General features: G+C 38.1%; 1 protein-coding gene across 1 annotated transcript in view; it reads right to left on the bottom strand.

Moving 5' to 3' along the window:
* Window positions 1–21,363, bottom strand: part of NDUFV2 (NADH:ubiquinone oxidoreductase core subunit V2) — a 29,951-nt gene extending 8,588 nt beyond the window's left edge. Inside the window, exons 1-6 of the mRNA XM_003924840.4 lie at window positions 21,194–21,363; window positions 8,553–8,618; window positions 7,090–7,152; window positions 6,884–7,000; window positions 3,771–3,939; window positions 1,412–1,521 (exon numbers count right to left, since the gene is read on the bottom strand). Of these exons, the coding sequence (XP_003924889.1) occupies window positions 1,412–1,521; window positions 3,771–3,939; window positions 6,884–7,000; window positions 7,090–7,152; window positions 8,553–8,618; window positions 21,194–21,259 (591 nt within the window). The 5' untranslated portion in view covers window positions 21,260–21,363. The remainder of the gene's footprint in view (window positions 1–1,411; window positions 1,522–3,770; window positions 3,940–6,883; window positions 7,001–7,089; window positions 7,153–8,552; window positions 8,619–21,193) is intronic.
* Between the last annotated feature and the right edge of the window lie 423 nt (window positions 21,364–21,786).

The following is a 21,786-nucleotide window of genomic DNA, read 5'->3' as shown; positions in this document are numbered from 1 at the left end:
TGTAAATCTAATTCAGCATGTTTTTGAGGATTAATGAGAAAATATGTAAAGCAGAACAGTGCCAAGGTACATACTAAATAAATGCCATATTCTTGGAAGAAACAGTAAGACAGTAAGGTACAAAGTAGCTGTAGTAACTTGTTAAGTAGATGCCTAATATCTATCCCTAAAGATCTCACTACTGCTAACTGAAAGAATATCTTTCTTAGACAAATCCATCCACAGGCTACTATATTTAGACTTACAATGCTTCACAAAAAGCCTTGACTGTCTAATTCCTATTTAAATCAAGAAATAAGTACCCAGAGGCCAAATTCTCAATGAAAACCAAAGGAAACAAGTGGAACACCAAGCAAACTTGGCTTAAGGATTTCAAAGCTTAGAGGGGCGAGGGGCAAGGGGCAAGGGGCAAGGGACCCAGCAAGCCCCAGAGAGGCTAACAAGAGATCATATAAGCCACACAAAGGTCCCAAAAAGCTTTACCCTCAATGTAAGGATAAACTGTCCCTCAAAGAAAACTGTTAGTCTGGAACCTTTCACACTGGAGGAACAGAGGCCTAGGGTATAAGGAGAGGGTGTTTTGGGGGCCAGCAGTACTGCCAGGAACAAGAGAGAAACAAAGCAAATCCCTTCTTAAAGAAAATCTACCTCAAGTATAGCCCCTCCAAAATTTCCATAAACAAGTTTCTAAGAAATATGAGCTAACAAGGTATCCTGAATGAAAATGGTGATATAATTAGGGTAGCAAGTGATTTTTAAAGAAATAACTGGAAAACTATACATATATATGGACAGTAAGAACATTTTTAAAAACCTACAGATCAAAGAAATAAAAGTTCAAAACTTAAAAAAACTGAGACAGAAATGTGATAAAAAAAAGACTGCAAAACTTCTTAGATCCAGCTGTAGTACTTAGAGGTATGATACCATCTCTATAAAAAATTTTTTAAAAGCCATGTAACATATTAGTATAGCTGCACACATAAATAGACACAATTTATAATAATGGTTATCTCTGGGGATAAAAGGAAGAGAAAAAGATTTGGGATAGAGTGTTTCACCCGTGTCTGCAGCTTATTTCTACAAATAACGATCATGATGATGATAGTATCTAAAGTAAAATGTGGCAAAATATTACTCTCAGTTAAGTCTTGGTAGTTGCTACAAGAGGATTATTTTCTGTATTTATATGCAAATTATTAAATTTTTCATAATTTAAGTTTTAAAATTTGTCATTTGAAGTTAAATGCAAAAACGTTTAAAGAATTTTTGAAAACCTAGATATTCATGGTAACCATTTCTTCTAAATGAATACATCAGACACCAACATCCAAGGACACAAAATTAAATATTTAAAATATTTTAAATATGACATCATACAACTTTAATTTTTATTACGTGAAATACTCACATAGTAGTTGTCATTTATTTGAACCATTGGTGCATTCACACAGGCCCCTAAACATTCCACTTCTATAAGAGTGAAAAGTTTGTCAGGTGTAGTCTCCCCAACCTTTATTCCTAAAAATATAAATAAACACTATAAGGACCAGGTTATATATGAATAGTGATTTGGTTTTTAAAAAAAACACACACACAATTTTTACAGAGGTATAGTAAAAGTTTAAGAGTATTAAGTTTTTTTTAAAAGAAAAAAATCTTAAGTCAGGTACAGTGACACATCCCTATAATCTCAGCAGTTCGGGAGGCCATGGTGGGAGGATGGCTTCAGCCCAGGAGTTTGAGACCTGTCTGGGCAACATAGGGAAATCCCAGTGCTACCAAAAAAAAAAAAAAAAAAAATTAGCTGGATGTGGTGGTACACATCTGTAGTCCCAGGTACTCAAGAAGCTGAGGCACAGGACTGCTTGAGCCTAGGAGGTCAAGGCTGCAGTTGAGTCATGATTGTGCTACTGCACTTCAGCCTAGGTGACAGAGCAAAGCTGTCTCAAAAAAAAAGAAAAGAAAAAAACTCTTTATGTAATATTAACATTCAAGGAATTTTTTAGTGAACTTGTTCCTTTAAAAGCAATCAAATTTCAGGGGATTCATCACCAGTATTTACTGTTATACAGCAATGCATCAGGCTGTATTATTTTCCATTTTGATTGTAATAATTAAACTACTAAAAGCACGGTCACATTCTCAGACTTGGCAAAGACTCAGAAAACTCTTAATGTCAAAGATTATTAAGGATGTGAAGGAAATGGGTAGTCTCATACACTTAAGGAAGGCATCTGGGAAAAATATGGTAAAGTCTGACCCTTCATTTCTACTTCTTGTAAACAATCTCAGTATACAACAGGAGAAGTATGGAAAGATGTATGTACATCAAAGCAACTGCAGAGTAACTTGTCTATAACAGCAAAATAAGGCAGGCCAACCATGGTGGCTCACACCTGTGATCCTAGCACTTGGTAGGCCAATGTGAGAGGACTGCTTGAAGCCAGGATTTTACAACCAGCATGGGCAACATAGCAAGACCCATCTGTACAAAAACAAACAAACAAAACAATTAGCTAGGCTTGGCAGCATGCACCCATAGCCCCAGCTACTTGGGAGGGTGAGGTAAGGGATCACTTGAGCTCAGGAATTGGAAGCTGCAGTGAGTCATGACTGAGCGACTGCATAACAGCCTGGTGACAAAGTGAGACATCAACTCCAAAAACGAAAAAAAAATGAGGCAGACACAGATATTGTGCTGTAGAAATGCAGCCAAAATAAAGTCTAAAAAGCAAGCGCACATACGGTATTCATATATTTAATAATTAAAATGATACAAAGTCTACAATTAATATAGCCAATTGTTATCAGGATTTATACCTTGATGGTGTTGGGGGTGGGAGGTTTAAGCCAGCTTCAGCTGTTTCATTTTTTTATTTTTGTTTTTTTGAGACACAGTCTCGCTCTGTTGCCCAAGATGGAGTGCAGTGGCGGGACCTCAGCTCACTGCAACCTCCCCGTCTCGGGTTCAAGGGATTCTTCTGCCTCAGCCTCCCAAATAGCTGGGACTACAGGCATGCACCACCACACCCGACTTAATTTTTTTGTATTTTTAGTACAGACAGGGTTTCACCATATTGGCCAGGCTGGTCTTGAACTTCCGACCTTGTGGTCCACCCGATTTGGCCTCTCAGAGTACTAGGATTACAGGTGTGAGCCACCGCGCTCAGCCTAGCTTTCTGTTTTACATGCAAGTACTTTATATTCAATAACAAAATACTACTTCATTTGACATATATGTAGTTTGGAAGTGTAGCAATGGCAGTTCTGTATTGGAAAAATGCCCATTTACTTTTAAAATGCTAATTTACTTTTAAAATGCTACTAGAATAACATCTGTTTCACATTTCCCTTCCCAAAGCATTCTTACTATGCTCATATCTTATTTGTTACATGACTTCTTTGGAAGAATATAAGGACAATAATGGTCACTTTTTAATATATCGCATGCTGTCATAGCATAAGTGAAACAATTTTCTAAGTGAAATAGTCTTCTAAACAACAAAAATTTTATGAGTTCTAGAAGCTTTTCAAACATACTGATTAAAAAAGAAAAGATTAAAAACTCAGCTTTTAACACTGAGAACTTAGGAAGAAAACCAAATAGGAAGAAATAAAGGTGGGAAAACACAGTTAACACAAAATATTACTGGGGAAGTACAGATCCAATAAGATGACAGAAGTTGGAAATTTTAGTTAGAAATGTACAACTCTAGAGAGAGGATTCTATTTCTAAATCAGTGTTACAAATACAATGTATTCCCTACCAAGCTTTTTCTGAATGGCCTCCAGTATGCTGTCAGAGTTTCGAAGCATGCAGGGTGTAGTAGTGCAGACCTGAATGTGATACTTTCCAACTGGCTTTCGATTATACATTGTATAAAAAGTTGCTACTTCATATACTCTCATTGGAGGTACCTGTAAAACTTCTGCAACCTAAAGTATTAGGACATTTAAAAATAAAATAATTACAGTGTTAGTAATAGAGCTTTAATTATGTTATACAAAGGATAATTTCAATGTTTCAATCTGGTAAAAACAGAAAAGGTCTTCAAGGGCAGAAAACATAGGTCTTGGATAACTGGGAGATATAAACTCTTCAATTTTTGCAGACAACATACATATACTTAAAGCACACAGAGCCCAAAAGTTAACGGAGTTACAGCACTTCCTCCTTCTATCCTACTTCTCACCTCCTATTTCTCTAAATCTTTAAGTCTTTCACTATTAAGAATTTCTACTTTGATCATTTCAACTCACATTTTGTAATCTGTCGAAATGACAAAAAACTGACAGCCAAACCCCAATAAAGGAAGCAATTAGGTTGTTTAAACCCTCACCAATTTTTTCAAAAAAGCCTACATACAAATGGTACAGCAGTTACCTGAGTAAACTCAAATTTTTGCATCTCTACATATATGCATACACCTGCATACTCACACAGTCACACACTCGTCTCCCAGAATAAACCAACACACTACTTCTATTTCCAATCACAATACTCTTTTGAAAGTTGGATCACATAGGCTAGTACTTCCTAACCTTTCACATCAAGACATTAATAGAAAATAATTGTTTTGGCATTCTGGTGTTCAGGACTAAGGGGATCGATCACTAGCTTAGCATGCCTTTCTTAGGGCAAGTCTGTTAGGGAAAACAAGGCTTTCTAGCTGTTTGCCGGGGCTGGTCCTTGTCTATCATGACTTATAATTCTGGCTACAACTTTCTAGGTGACCTAGAAAGTTATCACTAAGACTTACTATCTGGCATTCTTAAAAATTATACATATATCCATGTGCTGATACAAAAGAAGAGCCGGCATTTCAGATGACAAGTATGTTGAACTTTTTCATATCAGGAATTCTAAAGGAAATGTATTCTCAAAAGACATCTAATCATGGCTCACTTGTGGCAGATAAAGTAACTGTGCTATTTCATTCAGTAGTTCCAAATCAAGGATGTATCCCTGAATCTGGGGCGCTCTCTATCAAAATACCCATGCTGGAACCCTATCAAAGGAATAATTTAATAAATCTGGAATGAGGCCCTTTCTAATTTGAAAAGGCTCCTCCCTGGAATTCTGCACATCTCCCTACACTTTAGTGATGGCTGAAGAAGTAATTATTAAGCTTCTGGATATTTTCTGTTGTAAGTCTAGGTGTTTCATGGGTTGGGGGAGGGGCAGTAACATTAAAATAAAAATACCAATTGTAAAGTACAAAGAATTTGAGTCTATTCCCTATACTCTACACAAATCCAATCCTAAATATAATAGGACAATATATAAATCCCACACAAATCCAACCCTAAATATAATAGGATAATATATAAATACATATTCTTTAAGAGATAGGATCTCACCATCTTGACCAGGCTGGTCTTAAACTCCTGAGTTCAAGTAATCCTCCCACATCAGCTTCTCAAATACCTAGGACTACAGGTATGCATCGCCATGCCTGTCTTATTTTTTAAATCTTTTTACATTCAGTTTCTTATTTATTTTTATTTTGCTCTGCTAATGTGCCACTCAGCAAGATTTTCAACAGGCTTACTATTATTAAAAACATGACTTTTGCACAATAATAAAATTATAATTAGAAACATATACCTAAATCATTATAAAGTTGGCTATTTTAATTTAAAAAACAATGTTAAGTAACTTCCAAAGAAATAAATAATTTATTGATAACATAACCACCTATGTTTACTCAGGATACTAACTCACTAAACTTGCTTTACAGTATTTTTCATAGTGAAAAAAATACCAAGGATCCACACAGTGTTAGAGTACTACACAAAGCAAATAAGATATCAATAAACTAAAATTTGTTTTTAGGATTCTATTAGATAAATTGAGAACATTCCTGTTCTCCAAGAAAGATGATAGTCTAGCCTGACAGTTATAACCAAATAAAGTTTAGAAAGTGGCATGAATGAGGTACAACAAAATCTCTATTAGTCGGTTAAGTAGAAAATGCACTGATTTAGAAATGAGTTCGGTCCTAGCACCATTGCTTAGAAATTATAATGTAATAACTGGAAGAGACCTATGTAGTTCAAAACCTTCATCCCCAATGAGGAAGTTCAGAGAAAAATCAGGTGTCTTAGTTCTAAGTCAAAAATACTTTCCATTATATAACATGGCTTAATAGTTGTATAATACTCATCAGAATCAAATAGTACATGGCTTTTCTACAGCACTTTATAAATTATATGCTATAATACATCATCACACAAATGTAGTTATATTAATAGGGTACAAATAAACTTGAAATTTGGATTACTGCTGAAAACTATTAGAAAAAATAAATCTTAAAATACATATGAATAGAGAAACTTCATATAAAATGGGTCATCCATAGCATTTCTAAAGGTTGATTCCCAAGTAGTGCAATCAAATTGTATAATTATCACATATTACAGATTTTTGTTACAGCCTATAGCCAAAATTGTAAAATATTAAAAAGATTAATCCTAGTAGCGAGATTTTTTTTTCTGTAATTCTAGTGTTTAAATATTACATTAATTTTCAGAATATCTTGACACTAAGTTATCCACATTTGGAATCTTTTATCTTCCCTATGACCATATCCTTCAAAACGAAAAAAAAAAAAATACCCACGCACACCCTCTTTCACCATAATGCCTTCCCTATTTCCTGCAAGGACAGAAATCTCTACTTTACCTCTATGCATTAAGGTAACCAACAAAAACACAAAGACAATCGAAAGAAACATACAAACAGCTAAAGGGCTCCAAAATCCTAGATTCTGACACGAGATAATCAGAGTAATTTCTATAAAAGGAAATCGTCATACACAATCTCTTATCTTTTGTAATCTCTTATCTTTTGTAACTAAGGCAAAAATGAATCCAGTACCTTGTTCATAGCAGAGATGGGCAACCACCCATTCTGCCTTTGGGCTAAATCCAGGACTGGAAGAACAGCTGCTGCTTTATGGCCTTCTGGATAGTTTTTTACAATTGCCTCTATCCTCTGTATTAAAAAAAAAAAAAACACCATTTTATACATCTACAAAATACTACATATTATGTAAATTAGTTATAATGTTAATTTAGCTATACCTTATAGTTTTCTGGTGTGAAATCAAATGGAGTATCAGGGTTATTCTCAGGAGTATCTCTGTGCTATACAACAAAAAAAGTTTTTCAGAATTATCCAAATTCTCTCAAGTGTGAATAACACTGTACATTACTAAACTATTATTTATTGTTTAATCTCTCCACTTTAATTCCAACATGATATACCTCTCTATTCTTCCATCAAAAAGAACTAAACACATTTGATGAGCGTGATTACCAAAGTAAAGTTAGCAAAATTTAAAATTTTACAAAGGCCCATTTAAAGAATAAGAGAAGTAACTTTAGCACCAAAACAAACAAACAAACAAACAAACAAACAAACCCAAACAACAACAGAAGGTGTTACCCAGCTTCATTAGAGAATAAGATCTGATAGAATTACCAAAACATTACCAGTTATTGGAAGCCTTTATGAAATGAAGACACAAAATTTTAAATGTGAACAGATGTGTATTTTCCCAAAAGAGAGGGTATCATATCATCAAAGGGAACTGGAATCCAAAAAGGTTAAGACCCATTACTTTAGGGAGGGTACAAAAGGACCATCTCAAAAAACAGAGAAAAAAAAGCACCATCTCTTTCCCACGTTTTCCATAATAGCCACAGCAAGAAGCTTTATTTCTTCTTAAACGAGCAGAGGCAGGCCCTCTTCAAAAACTGACAAGAAATGGCATGTCAACAGGAAATCAAATGAGTCACACTGAGATTAACACGATCAATTAATGTTATGTACGTGTGGTGAACACAGAAATGAATCTCTTGATATGTTACCTCTCAGAGTTCTGCTTTTTAAAGGACATAAACCAAAAGAGAGAAAACAGAAACTCTACACAATAATGTCAAATATGTGGCCAATTTCATGCTTGATATGTAGCAGGAAGCTACATCTTACACCAACTCTAAATCGTCATGCAAGTCCATTGCCTTTACACTAGATTAATCTCTGAAAAGTGCACTTTGTCAGAAAAGGGACATATTGTATCTTACCCTTTTCAAATTGTGTAACTGATCTGGGGAGTTCATAGACTTCAATCTATAAACTCTAGAAACTAAAAATATAAAAACCAGCTGCTAATCTAGTTACTACAATACTAAAATCCAGGAGTTTCAAACTATTGTCATTCTGGGATTCCCCAACTTACAACCTCCCAACCCTCAGTGAGCCAACATGACTGAGAACCCAAAGTGTGAGGAGAATCAGGTTAGGGCTCCCACAGTAATTTCAATGGGAATAAATTCTTATTCCCAGAGTTTTCCTGGTATGAATTTAAACTCAAGAGGTTCAACTGGAACCACACATCTTTTGAAATGTAGTAAATTCAATCAAATTCCTACAATGACTATCACATACCAAAGACAATGGTATTTATGATATTTTGGATTTCTACAATGGATTTACCCAAATTTCCAAGTCTTTTTCCAAAGAAATCTAAGTAATTGCTTACCACAAATAAAGCTCCTCCAGCTCCATTTTGCATAGCTGTTTTATGCAAGTTCCTTACATGTCTTCCCTAAAATTTAAAATTTTAAGAAAGTTTAGTAAATCACAGCCTTAAGAAATTTTTCATGAAGAAATACTTTAGGATTCATAATTTAAAACAACATAATCAACTTATAAAAGATCTTAAGAGATACAGCATACTACCCTACACATCTCTGTTTCAGAAGAGGTATTTTACAAACGGAGATAAAAGGCAAGATTCACCTGCCTAACATCACACACAAGTCAACAGGAGAACCAGGACCACAAACAGATGTGCTGAATTATGTACCTTCCTGCCATGCTCTACTCGCATGCATTTGGAGAATTAATGTACTATTAACTTACTTTCACTTTTGTCTGAATCAAGTTGGATGCCAGCTTTCACTTAGTGTGAACCTTCATAAACATGTTTTCATTCTATACAAGTAAGTCATATACTCTGTACAAATGAGTCCAGGGTATCCTCCTTTTCAATCCTTTACTAACTTAATTCTGAAACTCCAGCCATAAAAAGTAGTCTCAGAAAGCTATTTATGATGACTGACAATGTTCAGTTGCTTTGGAAGGAATGATTATCCTCTCAGCTGCATTTAATTTCTCTTTGCCCTCTTGCTCCTACCCTCCACTCCTACCCTGTCCCCTACCCCCAAGTATTTCAACTACTGTTTTGGAGTCCTCCAATTTCTGAATTCTGCTAACTGCAAATGACGTAACACTGGGTTAAACCAAGCATGGGATTGACAAAGAGCTGAACAATTCAAAGGCAGATAGAAAAGAGAAGAAAGTAAACAGAGTAATATTACACAATAGTATATTTAACTTTTCTCTAGGTCCAAATATTTCAGCTGAAGAAATATTGATAAGTAAGTTAACATGGAATAACTGTAATTAACATGAAAGGACCAAGGTACAGGATGTGAGACACACACACAAGTACAAAAGATGGGAGTGATAAATATCAATTTCAGGATAATTGGGAGGGAGAGAAGCAGTCAGAGGTATACAAGGGGGCCTCAACTGTACTGGTTTTGTTTTGAAAAATTAACTAAAATTTCAGCTCAGATTTTTTTAAATCAAATAATTGTTGAGTAACATCAGTGAGTTACTTAACTAAATCCTGACAAAAAAGATTGTATATTTATAATAAAGTAAAGAAAGATTAATTTTAAGAGTAGGGAAAGTATTCAGTCTTCTCTTTTCTTAACTTCTGAACACTAACATCTTCTGTTTATTGGCTTTTTATCCACTCTTTGCAGGTTGCCCTTAGGGCTCGGTTTACACTCCTATCTTCTTTTCTCTATAAAGCCTTTGCCTCTGAGAACTCATCCATTAACTCTACGCTGATGAATCTTCAATCTTATACACATTTGGTGACAAAAGGCTAAAAGCCTGAAGAGATCATAAAAGCATTTTTTAAAATGAAAAAAAAAAAAAAAAGAATAAAGATCACAAATAAAAATTTCACAGAATTCAAATTGCTTATTAGTAACTAAAAACATGCAATTTAAAATAACATCACTAGCTATCAAACTACCAAATATCTTTTCTCTTTTAAGGTAACATTCCATTCTGTTGAGCACAGAGAGAAACAAGCACATTTAAAAATTCATATAGCCTTTTAGAAGGCAAATTACTGTGATATATGGAGAGCATAAATAAGTATCCATTTTTTGACTTAGTAATTCTAACCTAGATATTTTTCCTAGAGTACAAAATGAGGATAAAGCTCTACATGAAAACATGTTGTTCCTACACCCGTAGTCCCAGCTACTCAGGAGGCTGAGGTGAGAGAATCGCCTGAACCTGGCTGGTAAATGTTGCAGTGAGCTGAGACGGTGCCACTGCACTCCAGTCTGGGTGACAGAGACCCTATCTCAAAACAAAAACAAACAATAAAACGCAATGAAGTCTTTAGTTATTTCCCTGTCTCACTATCACCACTACTTCAGACGTTATTTCATGTCTGTGCATTACTATAAGTCTTCTAGCTGATCCCTTTGTCAATCCAAAACATCCTGTCTAATGTCACCAATCTAAAAAATACCATCCTTCTCATGTTGAGTGTGGTATGTAAGACAACCAACACCAAACACATTCTAGTGTAAGTGTCAATTTCATCATTTCTAAAAAACACATTTTCAACATTCTAACACCTCTGAAAGTGGGATGTATCACTGTTATCCACTGTATTCCATAAATACCCTATGTATGGAGAGACAATACAGCAAAACGGCTAAAATCTCAGCTCCAGAGCCTGTTTCCTCATTTGTAAAAACAAAAATAACAGCATATACTTCAAAGAGTTCTTGAGAGCATTAAAAGACATACTTCAGGCCAGGCACCATGTCTCACGCCTGTAATTCCATCACTTTAGGAAGCTGAGGCAGACGCATCACCTGAGGCCAGGAGTTCAAGACCAACCTGAACATGATGAAACCCCACCTCTACTAAAAATATCAGAATTAGCTAGGCATAGTTGCACATGCCTGTAATCCCAGCTACCTGGGAGGCTAGCTCATGCCACAGTACCCCAGCCTGGGCAACAGAGCAAGGCTCTGCCTCAAAAAAAAAAAAAAAAAAAAAGATGTAAAGTGTTTAATATTCTGCCTGGCAGATGGGAAGTACTATATTACTGTTAGCTTTCATAAGCTATTATTATTAGAAGTACTACATGTCAGGCATTAAGCTTTTTATACATTATTTAATTCTTACAACTTTCCTGCAAGGTGGGCATTATTTCCAGAAATGTAAGCAAGTTATGAAAACGTCTCAAGGTTAGGTAACATCACTAATTATTGGCAGAAGTTATGGTAGATCCTAGGGCCACATGACTATAAAGGCCATGTATTAGCCACCCAACTATTTGATGACATCAAAGCTTTAGAAGAACACAGTAGTAGGTCTAAGAAACCAAGGGGTTTAAGGAAGAAAATCAGGCATCCATATACAGTGAGGCAGATGAAAAAATCAAAAGTCCTGCCTCCTTGGTTTACAATGCTCCTGTTAAGAAAGAAAGATACAAGTTAGTTATTTAATCTTTTTTTAAATCCTTGCCACCCTTCTATTCCTGGGGGGGAAAAAAAAAAACCTGAATGTATATACACTAACCTAACATTTGACCAACTTAATTTCAAAGTCTGAAGTCATCTCTTCAAAGTTGTATAAGAAGGGCTGAGATAATGTTTATAAAATAAAAGAAGCTGGCCAGGCACAGTGGCTGACACCTGTAATCCCAAAACTTTGGAAGGCCAACCCTGGTAGATCACTTGAACCTAGTAGTTTAAAATCAACCTGCGCAACATGGTGAAATCTCTGCTTCTACAAAAAATACAAAAATTAGCTAGGCATGGTGGTACATGCCTATAGTCCCAGCTACTTGAGAGTTTGAGGTGGGAGCATCACTTGAGCCCAAGAGGTTGAAGTTGCAGTGGGCCATGATCATGCCACTGCACCCAATCGTGGGTGACAGAGTAAGACCCTGTATCAAAAAATTAATAAGTAAACAAACAATGAAGAAGCAAACTAAATAGTGAAGATAAACTGATAAATCTTAGCCCTCAGTTTTTTTCAACTGGCACAACAAATTATTACTCAAACCTGTCAAGTTACAGGTGGCCTGAAAATGGCTTTGAACATTGTTTTTTGGTATGTTTAAAGAGTATCACCTATTTTACATTCATTGTAAAGTCTATGTCAGATACTTTCAATAAAGGAATAAAATACTCAAAGTTCTAATTAACATCTTTATACTACTTACTGGGCCATTTGAATTGTTTCACTTTGAAATAAAGAGGCATTCCAGGGCTAGGCTTAGAACTGAAAAAAACTACTTAGCTCAGTTGGAATGATTCAAAGAATAAGCTGAGTTCCCATCCATCCCCTTCTTTGACTACAGTCTAGTCTTTTCTCTAGAATCTAGTTTCTCATTAGACTCTGAAATGTCTACACCTCAAAAAATTCCAATTGAGTCCAATTGAAAATCGAAGTAACTTCCTTTTTTTAAGCAAAAAAAGCATGCAACCAAGTAACTATTTTAAATAAACAAGATCATAACCTAATATACAGCTCAAAATTAACAGTGGGTTTGAATTCTAGCTTATTATTATTTTCAGCGTTTCAGAAGAAAGAGAGAAGATTTAAGCAGGCAAAAACAGTGGCTGCTTTTTCATTGGATTCAAGTAACCTCGAATTATCTTTGTGTTAAGCTCTTCTACATACCTTTCTTCATAGATTCCTAAAAAAAATCTGTAGTTAGTCATCATTTCCATTTTACATTTAGAAAAACTCAGGTTGGCCGGGCGCGGTGGCTCACGCCTGTAATCCCAGCACTTTGGAAGGCCGAGGCGGGCGGATCACGAGGTCAAGAGATAGAGACCATCCTGGTCAACATGGTGAAACCCCGTCTCTACTAAAAATACAAAAATAGCTGGGCGTGGTGGTGCATGCCTGTAGTCCCAGCTCGGAAGGCTGAGGCATAAGAATTGCTTGAACCCAGGAGGCGGAGGTTGCGGTGAGCCGAGATCGCGCCATTGCACTCCAGCCTGGGTAACAAGAGCGAAATTCCGTCTCAAAAAAAAAAAAAAGAAAGAAAAGAAAAACTCAGGCTCAAAGAGAGTAACCTGGCCAGGCACGGTGGCTCACGCCTATAATCCCAGCACTTTGGGAGGCCGAGGTGGGTGGATCACTTGAGGTTGGAGTTTGAGACCAGCCTGACCAACATGGAGAAACCCCATCTCTACTAAAAACACAAAATTAGCCAGATGTGGTGGCGGCACATGTCTGTAATTGCAGCTACTTGGGAGGCTGAGACAGGAGAATTGCTTGAACCCAGGAGGTGGAGATTGCCAGTGAGCCGAGATTGCACCACTGCACTCTAGCCTGGGCAACAAGAGCGAAACTCCATCTCAAAAAAAAAAAAAAAAAGACAATAACTTGCCTCATATCACACAATTAGTGACAGAGCTGGATTCTGAGCCTAGGCTCTTTGAATCTAAGGACCCTGTGCTCTTTCTACCAGCCTTTCCCTTTTACTGTAATTGGCAGTATCAATAGCTCAAAATGACAAAAATTAAAGTTTTATATTCTCCCCAAGAAAAGGATTCCCTAATGGTCTTTTCATATAGGCTCTACTCTTTTTCTGAATTTCTTCAGTTGTTCAAACAATGCTGCCATCCAACTAAGCTCACCTTTTAGTTCTATCAGACATCTGGACATTAAAAGGACCCATCCAACCAGGAGAACATAATAACAGACTAGGAAGCTCTAAGACAAAACTGACAGAATCAGTAATCTAATTAGTCAAAAAGAAAAGACTAAGGTCAGGCAATTCAAAACCCCCTTTTTCTCCCCTTTATTAGCAGCCAACAAAGGAAAGGAATATACCTTTTAGATGATCCCTAATATTTACAGATTAAATCCACCAAAATGTGTATTTGCCTGTTCAAGAGTCACAGGGCACATGAAACATCTCCGGTGAGTCCAAAGTGGTCTGAAGTCTCTCCATGCTTTCCTCTCACTGTTCACAATACCTGCTGACTTGTTACCTACAGCCTCCCCCATTGCTAGCTCGAGCAAAAAACCTGAAACCTCCTCAAAAAGTCAGGGTCTATAATACATTCACTCAGAGTAGGTATTTTTACATTTTAAAAAAATCCTTGAGGCCAGACACAGTGGCTCACGCCTGTAATCCCAGCACTTTGGGAGGCCGAGACCGGTGGATCACCTGAGGTCAGGAGTTTGAGATCAGCCTGGCAAACATGGTAAAACCCTGTCTCTACTAAAAATACAAAAATTAGCCAGACACAGTGGCACGTGCCTGTTATCCCAGCTACTTGGGAGGCTAAGGCAGGAGAATCCCTTGAACCTGGGAGGCAGATGTTTCAGTGAGCCAAGATCACACCACTGAACTCTGGCCTAGGTGACAGAGTGAGACTCTGTCTCAAATTTAAAAAAAAAAAAAAAAATCCTTGAAAAAACAACATTAACAAAGTTGATGATGGGTTAATAGTTGTGAAATCTATTTCAAGGATAATTATAAATACAAATGCTTACTCTATGTCAGATTCCATGCTATAAACTTTACAAATCTACACTATAATTCATTTATTTTTCTCAACAAGCCTACCAAATAGGTATTATTATCTTGTTTTACAGGTGAGAAAAATTACGGCTCAAAGAAAAGGGAAAAACTTTCCCTAGATTACACAGCTAAATAAATGAAATGCCACATATACATTTTCCTGACTTCGGTACATGCCTTAATCACGAAAATTTAAGTTTTGCTCTATTGGCCGGGCGCGGTGGCTCAAGCCTGTAATCCCAGCACTTTGGGAGGCCGAGGCGGGTGGATCACGAGGTCAAGAGATAGAGACCATCCTGGTCAACATGGTGAAACCCTGTCTCTACTAAAAATACAAATTAGCTGGGCATGGTGGCGCGTGCCTGTAATCCCAGCTACTCGGGAGGCTGAGGCAGGAGAATTGCCTGAACCCAGGAGGTGGAGGTTGCGGTGAGCCGAGATCGCGCCATTGCACTCCAGCCTGGGTAACAAGAGCGAAACTCCGTCTCAAAAAAAAAAAAAAAAGTTTTGCTCTATTTTCAAATAGACATAGGAGGACTTTTACAAACATCCTCCAAATAAATTCCATCAGTAATTTAACTAAAAATGTTAATTCAGGTTAAAGAAATGTAAGTAATTTTTCCCATACTATGAGAGAATTAACAGATGTAATTCGGCTAAATTTTATACTATAGAAAAGCTACAAGGAACAGCCCAGGTATTATGGGCTCTGTACATTACAGATTAAGGTAACAATATTAATGATTTCAGCCATCTTGACCATAAATTAAATATTCTTTACTTATCTAAAATCCAATATGGATACAAGCAACAACCAATTGTTCCAAAAACAAAAATAATTTGTAGAAATGAAATGCCAAGTCTAGTGGATCTGAGTTCAGTCTCATCTCATGCACTTCACTGTTCTTGTATATGTAGCTCGCTATACCTACAACATTATCTCAACTTACACCTTCTACTCATCCATCATGACCAAAGTTAACCTCCTTTTTTTACCCCTTTAAAGCCCTAGCTAAACCTCCATCTCTTTTCCCTAAGCAAAATGAAGTCGTTTCCCTAGTCTCCTTATGCTGGCACACTTTTTTTTTTGAGACAGAGTTTGGAGTGCAGTGGTGCAATCTTGGCTCACTGCAACCTTCGCCTCCCAAGTTCAAGCCATTCTCTTGCCTCAGCCTCCCAAGTAGCTGGGACTACAGGCGTGTACCATCACGCCCAGCTAATTTGTTTATTCTTAGTAGAGACAGGGTTTCACCATGATGGCCTGGATGGTCTCAATCTCTTGACCTTATGATCCACCCGACTCGGCCTCCCAAAGTGCTGGGATTACAGGTGTGAGCCACTGTGCCCGGCCAGCACACCTTTTATTATTACAGTGCCTATTAAATCTTCACCATACATAGTGACTTCCCTTAGCAACTTTGATTGTTTGAGCAACTTCAAAAAGATAGATTAACAAAACAGAACAAAACAGAACTTGCTAACAAACCCAGCCCTTATGACTGTCTGATCTTGGGCATTTATTTGTCCAGCAATCTTCATATATCTAGCATATAATATGGGGTAACACCTAGTAAAATATCCCACACATAAAGCCACCTTCCTCCTAAGCAAAATGTATGTAAACTGTCTTTAATGTTTTGTTAAATACAAGACATTTCCTACAACTGATTTATAACATGCTTCCTGAAATGATTCAAAAACTAGTGACAAGGTTTCCCACTGGAAAATCAGAATGACTTTCATTGAATAGGTTATGCAGCATGGTCAATGGACCCATAATTTATTACTCAATGTACTGAGCACTAAGTTACTCACAGTGCCCAAAAAGAAGGGCAATTCAAATATTTATAACTTTGAAACAGAAACTGAGCTCACATCTCTAATAAAAAGCTCCAAATCCGCAGTTTGCAACAGTGGCCTACTGAACCTCATTGAATAAAGTTTGCTCATTCTCTCTCTCCTTAGACTGCTAATTTATGGCTGTGGCAGGGAGAATAATGGTCTCCCAAACACACTCACATCCTAATCCTGGAAACCTGCGAATATTAGTTTACACAACAAGGGAGAATTAAGGCTGCTAATCAGCCGACCTTAAAATAGGGAGATTATCCTGGATTATCTAGGTGGGCCCAATGTCATCAATTGCAGGGCTCTTACAAAGTGGAAGAGGAAAGAGAGTCAAAGAAGGATATGTGATGAATGCCAGAAACAGAGTCAGAATGATGCGACATAGGCCGGGCGCGGTGGCTCAAGCCTGTAATCCCAGCACTTTGGGAGGCCGAGGCGGGTGGATCACGAGGTCAAGAGATCGAGACCATCCTGGTCAACATGGTGAAACCCCGGCTCTACTAAAAATACAAAAAATCAGCTGGGCATGGTGGCATATGCCTGTAATCCCAACTACTCAGGAGGCTGAGGCAGGAGAATTGCCTGAACCCAGGAGGCGGAGGTTGCGGTGAGCCGAGATTGCGCCATTGCACTCCAGCCTGGGTAACAAGAGCGAAACTCCGTCTCAAAAAAAAAAAAAAGAATGATGCGACATAAGAACTAGACCGGCCTTTGCTGGCTCTGGAGATGAAAGAAATGGCCAAGAGCAGCCTCTAGGAGCTGGAAAGGCCAAGAAAAGAGATTCACCTGTAGAGCCTCCAAAAAGGAATGAAGCTCCGCCTAAACTTTCATTTTAGCCCACTGAGCCCTGTGTCACTTTTAACCTACAGAACTGTAATATAAAAAAATGTGATGTTTTATGCCAGAAAGTTTGTGGAAATTTGTTACAGCAGGAATAAAAAACTAACTATTTTGGGGTGTTTTTCCTACATTAACTTTTTTAGAGTTCTTTGAGCCAAAATGGAGATACACTGGGACATTACAAAATCAAGTTTAAGAAACGCTAATGGAATGGGGAAAACATTTCATTCTACAGAATTTAAAAATTTGGAAGGAAAAGTGCCATCATAAAAGATGGCATACTTCTATTATGGCTAAGCAGACACTGTCAGGCCAAACCACTGAATAATAACTATAAACTCGGGACAAATATTTTTTTTAAAAAACGAAAGCTTTCTGAAGGCACTGGGGAACAACCAAAACAGACAGACACAGAAGAGGAGTCTACATTCATAAGAAGCTAAGGGGTTTTGATTTTTGTTTACATCTTCTAGCCTGAAGGGAGGCCTCAGTGAGAGTTTGAACAACAGACATGGTAAAGTGGGAAATCCCAGAAAAGGAAGAGCCACAAAGGGGGAGGGAGCCCTATATTCTGTATATAATTTCTATGGAAATCTCTGGCTGAACCCTGAACCATGTATGTACATGCTGCAGACTCCAAGAAGCCTAGCTAAAAGAAGTGAACCAATATTTGATCTGCTGCCCACAAGGGATATGGATAGCAACAACAAAACACACTATTTGGAGGAAGGATCTAGAGCCTCTAAAACATGTCATTCACAAAATTCAGCATACAATCCAAAATTGTTCAACATATGGAAAACAAACAAGGCAAACACATTTTCAAGAAAAAAGAATCAACTAAGATTACCAGACAAAAATTTCAGGACAGCTATAATCATACTTAAAGACATAAAGGAAAATATCCTCAATGAATGAAAAAATACACAATACAGAAGGTCCCGGACCTACAATGGCTTGTCTTGAAATTTCCCAACTTTACAATTGCATGAAAGTGATGACTATTCAGTATGTTCTTCGATTAAGTCCAGATAACCCCACTGAAAATGGAAATTTACAACACTTTTTCAATTTACAATGGGTTTATCAGGATGTAATCGCATTGTAAGTTAAGGAGCATCTGTAATTGAAAATGCCACCACAACCCTCTCACCTATGAAACTACAGTAGCAGCTTGGGAATGAGGCAGTGATAAGTTCTAAAGTGGTATCAACATTACAGAAAACCATGGGCAATTACTGAAGAAGAGAATAGACTTATTCTGATATCTATTACTCCATAATTTATAATTTTTAGTCAATAATTACAATCACCTATGAGGTATTTACCCCACTTTACAGAAAAGAAAAATGAGGCTCAAGGTCACACATACTGGTACTTAATTCTGGCTATATTTTAAGCAACGATGAACTGAAAAGCCTCTTCAAGAGAATGGCAGCTAACAAAGCAGAAATTAGAATAGGCAATTTCTTTGAAAGTACAAATAATCTTTAAAGGTTTCTCATTTAGGAAAGGAACTTCCTTAGGTACACTTTTCTCATACTTTTCTTGATACTTGCTAGGTTTAATGTGAAATCCCACTACTTGTGAAAGGTTAGAAGGGCCTGATTATATAAGTAACGGAACATCCTCACAATGGAACGCTATTAGCATTAAAACGACAGTATAGAAATATCTACTGACAAGGAAAGCTGATCAAAATATATTACAAAAAAGCAGGCTGCCAAACAGTATAAATATCTTTCAATTTTTTTGGGAAAAAAAAAAAAGGCATCTGTAAGGTCTGGTAAGTGTAGATATCAAAATGTTTCCAGGTTGACAAGACTGGATGATTTTTATTTTTTGAGCGTATTCTATTTGCTAGTTTCAATATTGTTTTTCCTATAACGTATTATGTGTGTAATAAAGAACTTACTCATCAACTCAACAAATATTTATTGGGTACATACTGTATATCAGGTACTATTTGTTTACAAAAGTGGGGAGAGAGAGTTGCAGAACCATTAAACTTGATTAAAATGGTCCTCACTACTCAAGTTGTTCTTTTCATTGTTAAAACTGCTTTTCAATTTATACTTGTAGCCCCTTTGCCTCAAAAACAAAAGAAACAAAATCTACAACTACTCTTACTTCTATTCTTTCTACCATGTCTGATCCTCATCATCTTTCACCTAGCATTCTGCAAGAGCCTCTTATCTACTTAGTCTCCCTGTTTCTGGGTCCATATCAAACCCATTCCACCCTCAGTCCCATCCAGTGACCCACCCAAAACAGAAACCAGACCATATTTCTCTACTCCTCTAAAACCTTTCACTGACCTCTGACTGTCTCTAAGATAAAGTCAAATTCTTTAGTATGGCATGCAATGAGCTCCAATGTCCAGGCCCTGTCTCTCCCTTATTTCATTTGGGAACACACCTTACCTCCAACAGTAAAGGTGGCTTCTCATACATACCAATCTTTTTCTTGCCAAGAAGGGTTTTAAGTTGTCCTTTCTCACCTAGAATACCCTCTGACCTCATTGCCCAATCTGTTAGTATTACCTTCAGGAAAAATCTTACGCACCCTGAAATCACATTGGATGACCCAATTCATATCTCTAACACTACTTTTACATTGTCTCATATTTATCTTAAAGTTCCTGTTATACGAGACTATCAATTCCAAAAGAACGGGAACTAAGTGCTTTCCTTATCTGTAATATGAGGAAAAAGTAATACCAACCTCAAAAAGAGATGTGGAATGTAGATATTTAACTCAGTGTTTGGCATACAGAAAACAGTTATCAAATGACTATCATTATCCACACTGTTACCTGGAGCTCAGCAGTGCATGACCTACAGTAAGACTTCAAAGGTTTATTGAAAGACTGAACTCTGCAGAAGGGAATATTCCCATTTTACAAACGAAGTAAAGGAGAAAGATTAACAAAAGTCACAAAAGGCAGTTAAGCTACCATCCAAACTCGAGTCTAACTTTAAAGCCGTGAATTCATTCTCAACCAATATACACTATCTCCCTTTTTTGCTGAGAACTGACTTAACCTAAGAAAACAAACAAAACTAAGGCTTTTTTCCAGTATTATTTGTGTAACAGGCCCTGCTGTTATAATCGACATTTCTGGAATCTGCATTTTTAGATTAACGTAAAGGAGTGTTTCAACTTCTTTGCAATTCAGTTTCCTTGCCTGCCATGCACTCGGATCTCAAAAGGACCACATAACCTCTAAAATCCTGTGGTTCTTTAACTGGGTGCAATTACTTGTGGCGCCGTTCTTTCAGTCAGTTTGATACGATTTATTTACCCAGCACTTCCGATATGCAAAGTACAACTGCAGTAAACGAAACACTGGTCACCCTTTTCCAGCCCTAAGGAAGTTCCCCGTAAGCCTTCACCAAGTAAGCGAGAGCACTCCAGCATGCTGCAACCTGACAGCATCAAGGTCACTAGGCTTGAAATGTGAGGTGCGGCCTTCGGGACGCGGGTCTTGGAAACTGATCTAGCCAGGGCAGGCCTAGATTCCGCGACAGCGAAGGAGCAAAAAAAGAAAAAAAAAGAAAGAAAAGAAAAAAAAATCACCATGCAGCCCCTCCTTTCTGTCCTCCTCGACCAAACTAGGAGTACACTTCCCAGTCTGGCAACCCTCCCTCGGCGCTCCTGACTCTCACGGTGGGGCTGCAGCGGCCTCCCTGAGAAGAAGGCGAAGGCCACAGTTTCTTTGCCGCCGCCTGCAGGCCCGTGCAGAACCCAGGGCTCTCCTGCGCCCAAAACCAAGGGAGGCACGGAGGACAAGATAAGGGCGGCGGCACCGCTAGGCTCAACTCGAGCCTCCTTACCCACTGGGCGGTGAGGATAGCCGCCCGGGCCCGGAGCGCCGCGGAGAAGAACATGGCGGACCACATAGTTCACCTCTCCCCGACCGCGCCAAGCGAGAATCCCGAGCGAGCCCGGGACGCACAACGTGCGCGCTTCCGAGCCCAGGCCTAGGCGTCCAGGGCGGCACGCCGCTCCCTACGCCGAGGGGCGGTGGCCTACGGGAGGGAGCAAGGGCGCGCGGCGGCTGCCGGGGCCCAGTGGGCGGAGACTTCCCGGGAGTGGGGCGGGGACCAACCCGTGCTCTAAAAGGGCGGTTTCCCACGGGCTGCTGCAGGGGCCCTGGCCTTGAAAGGGAGGGTTCGCGAGTGGCGCCGTGGGCTCCAGGGTAATGAAGCGCCCGCCTGGATTTATAGGCTTATGGAGAGCCTTTGCGGATTAGCCATCTCCTCTTGTATTGCTGTTGGTTAAAAATAAAGTCAGGTTACAACGCACTATAAATCTTATTCTACATATCATGGAATTGAAGACACAATTCTTTTGCATTAGAGATATGTGCGACATGTTTAGGAGTGAAAAATGGTATGATGTCTGGGGAATGGAAGGTGAAAAATGA

The sequence above is a fragment of the Saimiri boliviensis genome, chromosome 13 (assembly GCF_048565385.1).
Source record: "Saimiri boliviensis isolate mSaiBol1 chromosome 13, mSaiBol1.pri, whole genome shotgun sequence".
Taxonomy (NCBI): domain Eukaryota; kingdom Metazoa; phylum Chordata; class Mammalia; order Primates; family Cebidae; genus Saimiri; species Saimiri boliviensis.
The sequence above is the reverse complement of the archived record's forward strand: the minus strand, read 5'-3'. Positions and strand labels throughout refer to the sequence as shown.